The 13,806-nt window shown below is 38.7% G+C and overlaps 1 protein-coding gene across 1 annotated transcript in view; it reads left to right on the forward strand.

Annotated features, from left to right (window-relative positions):
* The first annotated feature begins 4,283 nt into the window (after window positions 1-4,283).
* The window catches only part of LOC121513980 (grainyhead-like protein 2 homolog), a 29,241-nt gene continuing 19,718 nt past the window's right edge, over window positions 4,284-13,806 (forward strand). Inside the window, exons 1-5 of the mRNA XM_041794031.1 lie at window positions 4,284-4,364; window positions 7,775-7,958; window positions 8,058-8,489; window positions 8,577-8,632; window positions 12,489-12,720. Coding sequence (XP_041649965.1) covers window positions 4,351-4,364; window positions 7,775-7,958; window positions 8,058-8,489; window positions 8,577-8,632; window positions 12,489-12,720 — 918 coding nt within the window. The 5' untranslated portion in view covers window positions 4,284-4,350. The remainder of the gene's footprint in view (window positions 4,365-7,774; window positions 7,959-8,057; window positions 8,490-8,576; window positions 8,633-12,488; window positions 12,721-13,806) is intronic.

A 13,806-nucleotide genomic window follows, 5' to 3' on the forward strand; every position in this document is an offset into this window, starting at 1 on the left:
GAACGTGGTGTATGTGTACTGACTGGAGTTTTGACACCACTGCCACACACATACATACATATATAAAGGGCGGAAAATAACTATAAACAACAACTCATAAACAAAACAAGGAGGTTCTGGCTTTCTGTCAACAAAATTTAACTGTCCAGCTGTCAATAGCACATAGCCAGAAAATTAATCAACATTACATCCTAAAGTGTTTAATGGATTTCACTTTATTATAAAGGTGTGTCTTTATGTAAACATCTTGAGTAATATTCTATTATTTTTGCATGTTATAAAAAGATACTTTACTGTACAGCCTCCTCTGGTAACTCAGTTCTTTGAGTAAACTTTATACATAGTATCGCCCACAAGAGGGCGGCAATGACTCTTGAATTTGTGATATCACGGTTAATCAAGTCTATACTGAGCTGAGAAATACCTCTTTGGAAGAAAGAACATCAGTTTCTTATGCTTACATGGTAAAAAAAAAAAAAAAAGATTCAGCATCTTATTTATTAAATAACTAACGTATCTTCAGAGTAAAATGAAGGCGGTTAACTCCAGTGTAATGCAGCACAATGGTAGCAACACCATAGGTTGGCAGTTAGCAATATAGCTCCCTAACTGTTCTGCTGTAGTAATCCATCATTTTACACGTTAAATTAAACAAAAGCAGAGAGGTTTTCAGCGGACAGATTTAAAGATTTTGTCCTGGAGAGACTAACTGCTGCTGCTGAAGAAATAAAAAGATGTTTTTGAAAGACCTACAGTGGAGACGCAGAGATCAACCCAGAATGCTGGATATCCTCTGGAAACCGCACATTTATTTACACAGAAAAGGTGAGGAAAAACAAACGTTTTTATTCATGAAAAAGGTTATAGATTTGTATTTATTGCCAGTGGTGTTGTTATGATGGATAATCGGGATGGTCTTTAAATTTAAAGAAAACCGAGAGTCCTAATGCTAAGCTAAAGTTAGCATTATTTTGGTAATCATGTTAGCTTTCAGGAGTTGGCAAGTACCGCCATTTTTTTTAACAGCTCTGGTTCAGAGGTCTTAATTCCTCATTCAGGTCCTCAGTTGACTTTTCTCTTTTGAATGAGATTAACAACCTCTGCTATCAGTGTATGAATGTGGAGTGAATGGATGTGGATGGGTGGGTGATCTATGGTGTTAAAGTGCTTTCACTTGTCAGACGGCTAGATAAGCATTATACAAGCTTAAGGGCCAATCATATTTCTAACCTTAACCCTTCCCCTTTGTCTACCCCTTGTGCCATTTTGCAAGCATATATCAATCTATCAATCTATCTTTATACACACTATATTGCCAAAAGTATTCACTCACCCATCCAAATAATTGAAATCAGGTGTTCCAATCACTTCCATGACCACAGGTGTATAAAGTCAAGCACCTAGGCATGCAGACTGTTTCTACAAACATTTGAGAAAGAATGGGTCGCTCTCAGGCACTCAGTGAATTCCAGCGTGGTACTGTGATAGGATGCCACCTGTGCAACAAGTCCAGTGGTGAAATTTCCTCACTCCTAAATATTCCACTGTCAACTGTCAGTGGTATTATAACAAAGTAGAAGTGATTGGGAATGACAGCAACTCAGCCATGAAGTGGTAGGCCACGTAAAATGATGGAGCGGGGTCAGTGGATGCTGAGGTGCATAGTGCGCAGAGGTCACCAACCCTCTGCAGAGTCAATTGCTACAGACCTCCAAACTTCATGTGGCCTTCAGATTAGCTCAAGAACAGTGCGTAGAGAGCTTCATGGAATGGGTTTCCATGGCCGAGCAGCTGCATCCAAGCCATACATCACCAAGTGCAATGCTTAGCGTCAGATGCAGTAGTGTAAAGCACGCCGCCACTGGACTCTAGAGCAGTGGAGATGCGTTCTCTGGAGTGACGAATCGCGCTTCTCCATCTGGCAATCTGATGGATGGGTCTGGGTTTGGTGGTTGCCAGGAGAACGGTACTTGTCTGACTGCACTGTGCCAAGTGTAAAGTTTGGTGGAGGGGGGATTATGGTGTAGGTTTGTTTTTCAGGAGCTGGGCTTGGCCCCTTAGTTCCGGTGAAAGAAACTCTGAATGCTTCGGCATACCAAGAGATTTTGGACAATTCCATGCTCCCAACTTTTTGGGAACAGTTTGGGGATGGCCCCTTCCTGTTCCAACATGACTGTGCACCAGTGCACAAAGCAAGGTCCACAAAGACATGGATGAGAGAGTTTGGTATGGATGAATTTGACTGGCCTGCACAGAGTCCTGATCTCAACCCGATAGAACACCTTTGAGATGAATTAGAGCGGAGACTGAGAGCCAGGCCTTCTTGTCCAACATCCAACAAATGCGCTTCTGGAAGAATGGTCAAAAATTCCCATAAACACACTCCTAAACCTTGTGGAAAGCCTTTCCAGAAGAGTTGAAGCTGCTATAGCTGCAAAGGGTGGACTGACGTCATATTAAACCCTATGGATAAAAAATGGGATGTCACCTAAGTTCATATACGAGTCAAGGCAGGTGAGCGAATACTTTTGGCAATATAGTATATATATGTGTATATATAGATAAATAATGTAATATTAAGTGAATAAATATAGAATGTAACAGAACAGAATTAAGCTATTGAGATATAGATATACAAGCTTGTTAATGCTGTTTAAAAAATATAATTGTGCACCATGTATAATAAAAACTCTTTGTGCTATCTGAAGTTGAGGATTTTCCTTATTCTGTGATGAATTTGAATGCTTGCAAGATTTTTTGAAAGAAAAGGGAAACATAAAAACCAATATGAATGGGCTCCAATCTTTTACATTTCACATTGTATCAGTTTTTATATCTACTAAATGTCAGGGTGTTTGTGTAAGGAGACTATGAGAGGTAAGCTGGTCCTCCTGTCCAGCTTTTAGGACTGTTGGACTGTGTTGCAGGGAGGGCATGAACAAACTGGTTTTTTATCATAGTAAGGAAGCCGTCATTCTTAACGTCACTAAGACAGCCCTGGTCCTTACAAATAAAACAAAAGACTGACTGTGTACTTTTGGTTGCGCAAGTAGTCCAGCATATCTTCCAAACAATGTCAGTATTCTCCAAGTCTGTAGCCAAAATGAATCAACACATCCAGCCCTAGCTATGCATGTTTGTGTAATTCTGTATACCTCTGCTGAGTTTGTTGTTACTGTGAGCATATTAAAGACATGTAAAGGCTGCAGAGTTATGGATTATGGGCTGTAAACTCAGCCGTATAATGGCACAGGAGTCCACACATTCAAAGGCAGATGTGCGGTTGTTGTATGTCGTTTTTACACTGACCAGTGGAGATGCAAAAGTTCCCTAATGTGTGTCATAATGTGGAGTCATGGTAGTGCTGGGATGATCTTTTTTTTTTAAATAGCAGTTGACTCTGAGCGGGATCTGGCCTTAACTCACCAGATTCATCTAGCGATCACAACCACTTCATCAGAGGTAGTAAAAGTACTCACATTCTGTACTTAAGTAGAAGTACAGGTACTTTTGTGAGATAGTACTCTGGTAAAAGTAGATAAAATGATTCATCTCCTTTATTTAAGTAAAAGTAAAAAATACAGGCTCTGAAATTTACTTAAGTACAAAAGTAAAAACATAAAAATGAATTTTTTACTAATAAAGATACACAACAGGTCTTTTGATAATTCTGAAGTTAAATAAAAAACATTTTTAACAGCTTTGGTGCTCTCGGTACTAAATAATTCCTCAAATATTATTTTCACAGGCTGTTTGTCTTACCTGTATACAGAGGTGACTTTAGGCATTCAGCTTTTATATAAAGATTTTTTCTACACTAAAACTGATATGTACAGGAGGAGAACTTGCGTTGCATGAATAGAAATTGCAGATATGGAGGCAGACAACAAGAAGGAGGTCACATATGAGCTGATATCTCTCATAATATGATGTCTTTAAACCATGAGAACAGGAGAACTTGTGCTCCAATGATGCAGAATCTTGTAACCAATAAGCAAAGTAACTTGTGTTTCTTTGTTTCTCCTGCCTTTTCAGGTGCTGCACTGCCCACCTGAGTGTAACAACTTCTCTTCCTTGGACAGAAATCTAGCCAATGCTAGAAATGTTGCTTTTTTAAATCTAAAGTCAGAAAGTGTAAAGTCTTACTTAACCTTACATTGCAGAGAGTTGTACATTGCATGGTGGGCAAGATTACAGATGATTTCATTGGCTGTTTGACAGAGAAGCTAAACACAGCCAGCCTGTGGTACGCCTACTTTTCAAGTCTCCCACACAAACTTACCTGCACCGACTAGAAAGTCCAGTTTCTCAAGGAAGATCAAGAAAACAACCGGGAATCCTGGAGGCAATATGGACATGAGCAGGTAAGTGCAAATTCTTAATATCATGTTTGGTAACCTCTGTCAGCTTTTCACCAATTTCTACAAAGTGTTTTAGATACTTTAGATCCTTTTGTCACATTGTTTAGTGTAGCAGAACATTTGACATCCAATCAGTGAAATACACTGTTTTTAATTTCTGTTGTTTGATAAAGTAGTTCTTATCAAATTGTAGTAGAACAAATGGAATTATTTAATGCATCACATGCACAATTTATCTTGAAAAATACAATATTATTCATTAAGGTGAGTTGAACAGACTGTTTAAATCAAAATGTATCTACTTGCCATTTTAACAGCAGGATAGTGAGTTAAAGCATCATGATTATTTGGACAGCTACCATGACTTCAGTGGACTCTGATTTAAAGGTACAGTGTGGGATATTTAGTAGCATTTAGTGAAACAAACCTGGTAAAAGTAAAACATAATATTTTGTAGTAAACAGATTTTTTAACCTCCTAAAATAAGCCTTTTATACTTAAGAAGCCAACCCCTCCACTGCCTCTAGCTTTCACTGCTGTTTCTACAGGTCCAAATAACAGTTAGGTTTTTTTATTCCACTGGCTGTCACATTTATCAATGGAAATGCTCAGATAGAGGGAATAAAAAATGAAAGGAGGCTTGTTGGGTTGCTTAGTAGTAAATGTTAGTGTTGATAAAAATACTTAAAAATTTGAGTCTGTTGTGGATGATAAATTGTTGTTGTTCTTGAAGGCTTCATTGACTTTACCAGCAGGAGGGGTGAGCAGGCAAGCATTACAATCATCTGACTGTTAAATGTTGCAAACAATTTCACACACTATACTTTTAAGATAATTAGGAATATGTTTTTGTGTGTCACATTTTGCAGCATAAAAATAGTTAATCTTGGTTATAGGAAATCTTAACAGGGCATCTGTGCTACACAAACAGGTTTCTTGCATCTGAAGAACAGGATTTGCCTCTGCAAACTAGGGATGTTCCAATACCATTTTTTCCTTCCCATTATGATCCCAATGCCAAGATGTTGGAACTTTCTGGACTGACTGTGCAGACAAGCAAATAATTTTAGACCTATATTTGACTCAGAAATAGAATGGCTCATCAAATAAACATAAAACAAAAATTAAGGAAATTTGTGTTTGGTACATTATTTCTTTGTTGTAACAATGCTTCTTGGCAATACATTTTATGAAGTTGGAAAGCATGTTTATTACCCTTTTAAATGGTGCCACATCTGTAAGGAACATGCATTTGTGGGATGAGCAGCAGAGCTGAGTATGTGGGTTACGCCCATGAAAAATGTGCCAAATCTTCTCTGCCAATGCCAAACAGCTGATTTTGCCATTGACTCTTGTTAAGTGTTTGGTGGATTGGATGATTGAAGTTTAAGGGAAACAAGACATATTGATAATTTAACAGTTTATTCATTTAACAAACAAGAGCCTCAGTAGCGTGTGGAAGAACCATACACAGCCACAACAGCCTGGCTCCTCCTCCTAATGCTGGTCACCAGCCTGGCCACACATGGCATCCCATTCTTCAACCAGCATTTGTCGAAAGTCAGCCAACTTGGTTGTGTTGGTCGCTCTGGCACGAACAGCACACCCAAGCTGATCCCACAAGTGTTCAGTGGGGTTAAGGTCAGGCCATTCCATCCTCTCCACTCCCAAATTCTGGAGGTAGTCTCTGTTAAACCCCACTCTGTGGGGGCGAGTGTTGTCATCTTGGAGGATAGAGTTCTTGCTGACAGGGTGAAAAAACAGTATTCTTGGGGTGTTGTCTTCTTGGGACGCCCATTTCGCGGCCTGTCTCTGACATTCCCCGTTATATGGAACTTGGCCTTCAGTTTGGAGATGGTACTAGGGTTCACTCCAAACAATGCCGCAACTTGGTTTTGCAGAACACCAGCTTGAAGTTGCTCAACCGACGGGCCCTATCCAGATCAGTCAAACGTGGCATGCCGATTCTTGAAGCAGACATCTACTGACCACTGTAGCAGGATCCAAAAACAGAAGCTCAAAACAAGAGTCAATAGCAACAGCAAAATAAGCCGTTTGGCATTGGCAGAGAAGATTTCGGCTATTCCGAGGAGATGTAACGGCTTTCCAGTGGTCTAAGATTTATTACCAAGAAGCATTGTTACAACAAAGCAATAATGTACCAAACACAAATTTCCTTGCTTATTGTTTTAAGTTTAGAATCATAATTTACAGCCTCTCTGTGACCCTAAAGTTGTTTTCCTGCTTATTATTGTGTTTTACTGCTAAATATTAAAATATTTAGGGGCTGCGTCACAGGCTCTATCTCTGTCTCCATTATGCTCTACTCAGGCAGCATGATGTGACAACAGAACAGCCTGCCATTAGCTGACAGACCCTCACAAAGGGTAAACAAATGATGGTTAGCATAAAAGCTAGTGGTAATAAATGGTCAGATTTGGATAAAAATGGATTAAAAAAAGACGTTCAGTATTGGGTTTACTGGTGTGGATTTAATCATCAAAGTCCTGAAAAGTAACATGAGTTCCATGCTCACTGAAAATGCTGCTGCAAAGGATTCATAGGCAACAATAGTGCCAATGGCAAGGCACAAGGGCTAGCTTCAAGAGGAAAAACAAGTAAGAGGCAACAATTTATGTTTCATAAGTTATTTAACTTTTGATAAACTGTGTCAATTCTTGACACACAGCCACCATTCTTTGCTGCTGCAGTGGGTCCTTTGGTTCTTCTTCACTGCTCTTGAAACAGTCGCCTGTGCATGCAGTGTTTTCTGGCAGCAAAGAAGAACTGATTTCCAGTAATAGCACTAACCTTTGCATGACCAAACCAAACAAACTATAAAGCTAAACCAAACGGTACGGGATCGGTGCATAAATTCAAGTACTCGCTGATACCAATACCTGCATTTTAAGCAGTATCTGATGTATTTATGATACTGGAACAACTCTACTGCAAACAAAAACACCCAAACAAAATGATACTTTTCATCATTTTGCTTGCCCAAAATATCTTACCAGTATCACAAAGAAGAAATTAGTTAATGCAGTTTTGGTGCTACTTTGATTGCATTTTAAGTACCCTTATTTTCAGTCTGTAACTGTAAATTGATTTTTGTGCTCAAGCATAAACTGGAATCTTGGATATATATAGATTCTTGTCAGCATCTGTAAACAATGTCTCAAACAGGAGACAGTTAAAAGTGACAGAAGTGAAATCAGAACTGAAATAGTAACTTTTTTTGGGAGGAAATTAATGTGATAACTTCAACAACATGTCTCACATTTAGGGGTTAACTAGATAGCAGTTTGGTGAGAAACAGCCTGGGGCAGACTCTGAGGCTTGGCAGAGCTGGTTTCTGTTAATGACAAATTGACTTTGTGGTAACAGCATGGGTTGTTCTGTCATTCTCTCAGTAAACGGTGGGCGGTGGTACCAAATGAAGCGCTGGTACCCTCTTGCAGAGTGTTCAGCAGTAAGGATGAGGTGCGGAGGAGCTGCCTGGAGAACCCTCTGTCTGCTGCCACTAAGGCCATGATAAGTATTAATGGAGATGAAGACAGCGCTGCAGCACTGGGACTGCTGTACGACTTCTACAAGGTGTGGAAAGCTTTGCATTACGATGATGTTTAATACGATAAAATGACGTGAAGATAAATATGTTTCAGTTCATATTTCTATCTTTCCTTATCCTGACAGCTCTCTCCCAGAGAGATGAAACAGACCTCCAGGGTGGTAAAAACCACAGAACCTGCCACCATTGAACCTGATAACTGTGGCAGCTTGGAGATTCTAGATCACCATCTCCAGGCTCTCAGCTCAGTGCCTGTCAATCTCTCCCTGAACAGCACCACCACAGAAGGTCAGGATTCCAAACATGAAACTTCTTCTCTCACAGGAAATGGCAGAGAAGGAGATACAGTCGGAGGCAGAGCTCTAGCTCTGGTTAACTCAGAGGGCCACATGTCCACGGGGGTGTCCTCTTCTGGAGGCTCTTACAGAGAACAACCTGGAGATCTGATAAGGATGGGTCATGACCAGCACCGCTATGATTTGCCCTTTGCTGCATACCTCAAAGATGAACACAGAAACTCTTCAGACAGCCTGTATGAAGATGCTGTGGAAACAGAGGTCTGTTTAAAATATATCAATCTTTTTTGTTATTTAAATCGATTATGGGCTTTCTATTTTTTTTCACTTCATACTCGTTTGTAACAGATTTACCCTGAAAGTCCGTCCTCAGGAGTTGAAGATCTCCACTACAGCCAACCAAGGTTAGTTAATTTCACATTCAAATAGAAGTGTCATCCATACAGACTTTTAACATATAAATGGTATAAAACAAGGGAACATACTTCAAGAAAAACCATCAGACTACACCGTGTTCCACATTATTATGCAAATGATATTTTTCTCTGATTTTCTCTGATTCATCAGCCATTAGAGCATAATTCAAATGTTTTTGAACAAACTTCATAATGACAAAAAATATTTTTAAAAAAATAAAAACCTCAAAATGCACTGTTCCACATTATTAAGCACAACAGCTTTTTAAAACATTTTATAGGTTGTAAAGAACTGAAAATGGTCATTTGTAGAAATTGCAGCATCAGGGGGTCATATTTACTGAAATCAAAGCTATTTCAATCAAAAACATCTTTACAGGCCAAGTTCCATGTTAACATAGGAGCCCTTCTTTGATATCACCTTCACTATTCTTGCATCCATTGAACTTGTGAGTTTTTGGAGAGTTTCTGCTAGAATTTTTTTTTGCAGGATGTCAGAATATCCTCCCAGAGCTACTGTTCTGATGTGAACTGCCTCCCACCCTCATAGATCTTTAGCTTGAGGATGCTCCAAAGGTTCTCAGTAGGGTAGAGGCAGGGGAGGATGGGGGCCACCCCATGAGTTTCTCTTCATTTATGCCCATAGCAGCCAATGACACAGAGGTATTCTTTGCAGCATGAGATGGTGCATTGTCATGCTTGAAGAAAATTTTGCTACAGAAGGCACTATTCTCTTTTTGTACCATGGAAGAAGTGGTCAGTCAGAAACTCTATATACTTTTCACACCTTCAGGGATCTTAAAGAGGCCTATCAGCTCTCTCCTCATGATTCCAGCCCAAACATGACTCTGCCCCCTCCTTGTTGACGTCCCAGCCTCATTGGGACATGGTGGCCATCCACCAACCATCCACTACTCCTCCATCTGGAATAAAATATAGTACTATATGCATATAGTACTGCAGTGAAAATATTTTTTTCAAGCAAACAAGAGTGGAAACAGTTGATCAAGCAGTTTTTTTCTAAGTCATGGATCAATACATAATTTCTCTATAGCAGTGGTTCTCAACTGTTGGGTCGGGACCCAAAAATGGGTCGTGGACTTGAGAAAATAATCAAATTGGGATTTTTTTCCCTCCTGGGTAATGCAATTCAATATGCAATTATTTTTTAAGTTCCTCATCATGTTTGTTTCTCAACAAATGAGCGATAAATTATTCTTTATTATAACAAACACAATATTTGCAAGATTAAGCCAAGGCTGAACATTATTAAAGAACTATCTACTTGTGATTATTTTGACTTATTGCAAATTTGGTATGACTTGTATTGAAAGGAATGATGGAATTTTGTCTTCCTCATTTATAATAGGACAAATATATACAAAAACAAGGGAAGTAGGAATTATTGCACCTTTTGCGGTTTGAAAATTGCAGTAGGACTTTTTGCGATTTGATCAAAATTTCATTTAATTTCCTGCCCTAGCAGACATATTCCTACATTTTATTTTACTCAGCTTTAACAAGATAATGGATTTGTCTAAAGTTATGTTTTTTTTTTTACTCATTTACTTCCTTTTCTTAACCTCTAATAACATACTGCTTTTCCCATGATAATTAGGTAATTTCTCTGTAAAATTATTTTAAAAATCCCTTGTTACTGTGGAAAAATTAGGTGTAAATACCTGTTTCTTTTTTCACTCATACAACATTTTTCAAGAGAGTCTGACCTCCAAAAACACGCTGTCTGATGTCTACGTTTTTGAGCAGTAAATCATGAGGACTTGCTGATAAAAACGGTCCTTGTTGGTGCTCTATTTACAACTTGTAAAGGTTAATAGATTTTTAGAGTTTAAAGTTAAGGACTGTAACTTTTAAGATCAATTTGGAAATTTATACCCAAGATATAGCGGTTATAACATAATCTTTAATGTGGCTAATTTCAAGTTAAACGTCTTTCCAGTTACTTAAATTGTTGTGTTTCTTTCTCAGTTACCTGAGTGTTGGTTCAAATTATGTTATTTTTACTTTACTTTCACCTTTATGATCAGTTTTGATACTTTGAACTTTGTAGTTAAGAAAGGCCTTATAGATGAGGCATGTGTGAACGGATGTCTGATGTCTTCAGCTAGGAGCCTCTCACATTTTTCACTACATGAAAATAAACATGTTGAAAATTTTGGGTAATTTGGGTCCTGATTTGTCATTAAAGACAATGATGGGTCCTGAGGCTACACCAGTTGAAAACCACTGCTCTGTAGTGACAATTTGGACCAAGAGGAAGGAGATCGAATCACATTTACTCAAATTACAGTAATTGAGTAGCTTCTTTCTGTACTTGTACTTTTTGGAGGAGTTTTTATATCATTACTTTTAGTTTTACTTAAGTCTATTTTTGGGTAAGGTATTTTACTTAATTACATTTTAAAAAGCATCGAGTACTAAGTAAAAAAATAAAAATAAACACTAAAATTCATGAGAAGGAGGTCCAAGCTTTCTGCCAGTAACATGAAAACGACCAGTTGTTTGGCTTTCACAAAATATGACTGCCAAAACAGCTGCCGCATTGTATTTTAGGTTAGGTCACACCTCATAATAAACAACAATATTTAGGGCCCGAGCACTGACAAGGACCTTATTGTATCTGTGGCAGTTCTTAGATATTATTTTTCTGATTCGTTATGGATTGTTTTGGGGGCTTTCACATGCCTAAGAAGTCAGGGAATTTTTCCCGAGTGGAAATTTCTGTGTTTTGGTGGAATCGTGCACGTCAATTGCACATCGGCCCAACAGGGGGCCGAGTGTGACAAAGGGGACTGGGTACAAGCAACATGCATGAAAATCAGTACACATATATACAGTATGAGATCTAGACAAAACAAAACGTCACCAGGGACCATCCTCTTATATGTACAGGAAACACACTACAAAAAGATAAAGGTCATATTTTGGCCATTTTTGGCCTAATTTTTTGTGCTTAATGTAGACAAGGTGGAAATCTGAAGTTGTGCAAACTGTGAGTTTTCACCATAGGGCGGAGCGGTGATTGGGGCCCAAAGTTGGAAAACCTTTTATCCATATTTTTAAGTGTGCCAACTATTTTGATTCTATGTAACTCTAAAGTGTTTTTGTCAGTCATCACCAAACTTAACAGGGATGATCACACTTTGACTCTGAATACATTTATGCATCAATTTCATCACTATGTGACAGCACTCCCTTCTGCTCATTGATAATTTCCTCGTCTGAATTTAGATTTTGTCCTTTAAAACACCTTTAATCGTTCTGCTGTCGCACACGTTTTAACCTAGGCTAATGATTTTGGTCTGCATATGGACCATCACCAGACCTACAAAAACCTCTTGTTTCTTGTTGTTATTGCACATTAAGCACAGCTCATACTTCACTGTGAGAGCCCCTTGGGTATCAAAATCTACTCAGTACTTTGAGTGCATTTTAAATGACTTTTTACTTCTACTTGGGTAGATTTATAGACCAGCACTTATACTTCTGCATAAGTAGATTTTAGCCAGAGTAACTGTATTTTTACCTGAATACAATAGTCTGGTGCTTTTTCCACCTCTGATAATTAAGGGCCATCTCAACCAGTGTAATAGAGTTTTTTCATGTATTTTATTTTTACTAATAAATCAAAGTAATAGCTACACAAAATAAAGCACTGCAGAGAACAATACATCAAATTTGGATAATTCATATTTTGTCGTTGAATATATTCAACACAGGATTTTCTCTTCTTGTGACAAGAAAAACATGTTTTTCAATTTCATGATGAAGGATTTACACTATAAACATCAAGTTTTCTCAAAACATGCTTCTGTTGTTACAGTGACAGTTTTCAGTATTGCCTGGAGGCCAGCATGTCACATCGGCCGCGGCAGGGGGAAGGACCCATGGCTTACCTGAACAGGGGCCAGTTTTATGCGTTGACGCTGTCAAAGACCTGCTGCCCATCATCCCTGCACCAGCCCAGAGACAGAGAACGAATGAATGGGCTGAAGCTGCCAGACAGGCCTGGTATGAAATCCAGTAGTGAGCTGCAGCAGGACAGTATTGTACAGGTGAGGTTGGAGAGATGGTACCTGAAGGAAAAATGCATTGAAGAAGATTGACTTAAAAATGTTATTTCAGTCCTGGATATGTCCACAGTGGCTCAGCACTGTCAAGAATACATGGGTAAACATCCTACAGTGGTTATTTAGAAATGATGACTTAAATGTTCTGAACTGACATGCTACAGTTTACCAGATTAGTAGCTCCAAAATAATAGGAATAACCAAAAATATCTGACCAGTGAAAAGTCATCCAGGCTTAACACAGCGAAATAACATTTGTTAAAAAACACCAGTCATTTCAGTCAGAAATACTCTTGTCATACATTTAACCATTTTTTGCAGAAGTACAGTTTTACTTGGTGCTGATCAAAGGTTGCTCCTGGGGTTAGTCAAGCAGCATGCTTTGACTTTCCAGGGACTGCATAGCTAAAGACCCCCACATGAATAGATATATTAATGACAATGCGTATTGAATACAATGAAATTAGTTTGGATGCAATTAATCTGCAGTAGCATGAATGCAACATGCTATAAAGGAGGAGGCTGGGGTGGAGGAGAAGATTTGCCAACAGCAGCAGCATGGTGCAACAGTAGTGATGCAAGCAGGGGTTTAGTGAGAGGGACGTCATATTTAAATGAACTGCCATGATGTGAGAAAGAGCTGTCATTGGCTGTGGGAGCTGGGAGGTGATAATTGGGATTAGCTGGACATCAGCTGATCTTACGTGTCCCGCATAAACTAAGCTTCATTTCAGTAAGTGCAAGGTCTCTTAAATTGTGCAATTGTGCAGCATGTTCTTATTTTCATGCCCCTAAATCTTCCTTTGCATGTACTCTTCTCCGCTGTACACAAACTCAAATATGAAAAAAGAAAATGGCCTCGGCTACAACATCTCACTTAATTTTCTTCTCTTTTACCTGATGCTCGGATGACATAATGATCTGCTCCATGTGCAAAGGAAACAGAGCAAACATTTTAAACTGAATGAATCAGTCTTTAGTTTAAAAATCTTTAAAAGTTACAGTCATGGTTGTCCACATGGGGAATCATCATCTTTCTCTGCAATAGCCATCACAAGCACCACTAAATTA

Source organism: Cheilinus undulatus, linkage group 8 (assembly GCF_018320785.1).
Source record: "Cheilinus undulatus linkage group 8, ASM1832078v1, whole genome shotgun sequence".
NCBI classification, from domain to species: domain Eukaryota; kingdom Metazoa; phylum Chordata; class Actinopteri; order Labriformes; family Labridae; genus Cheilinus; species Cheilinus undulatus.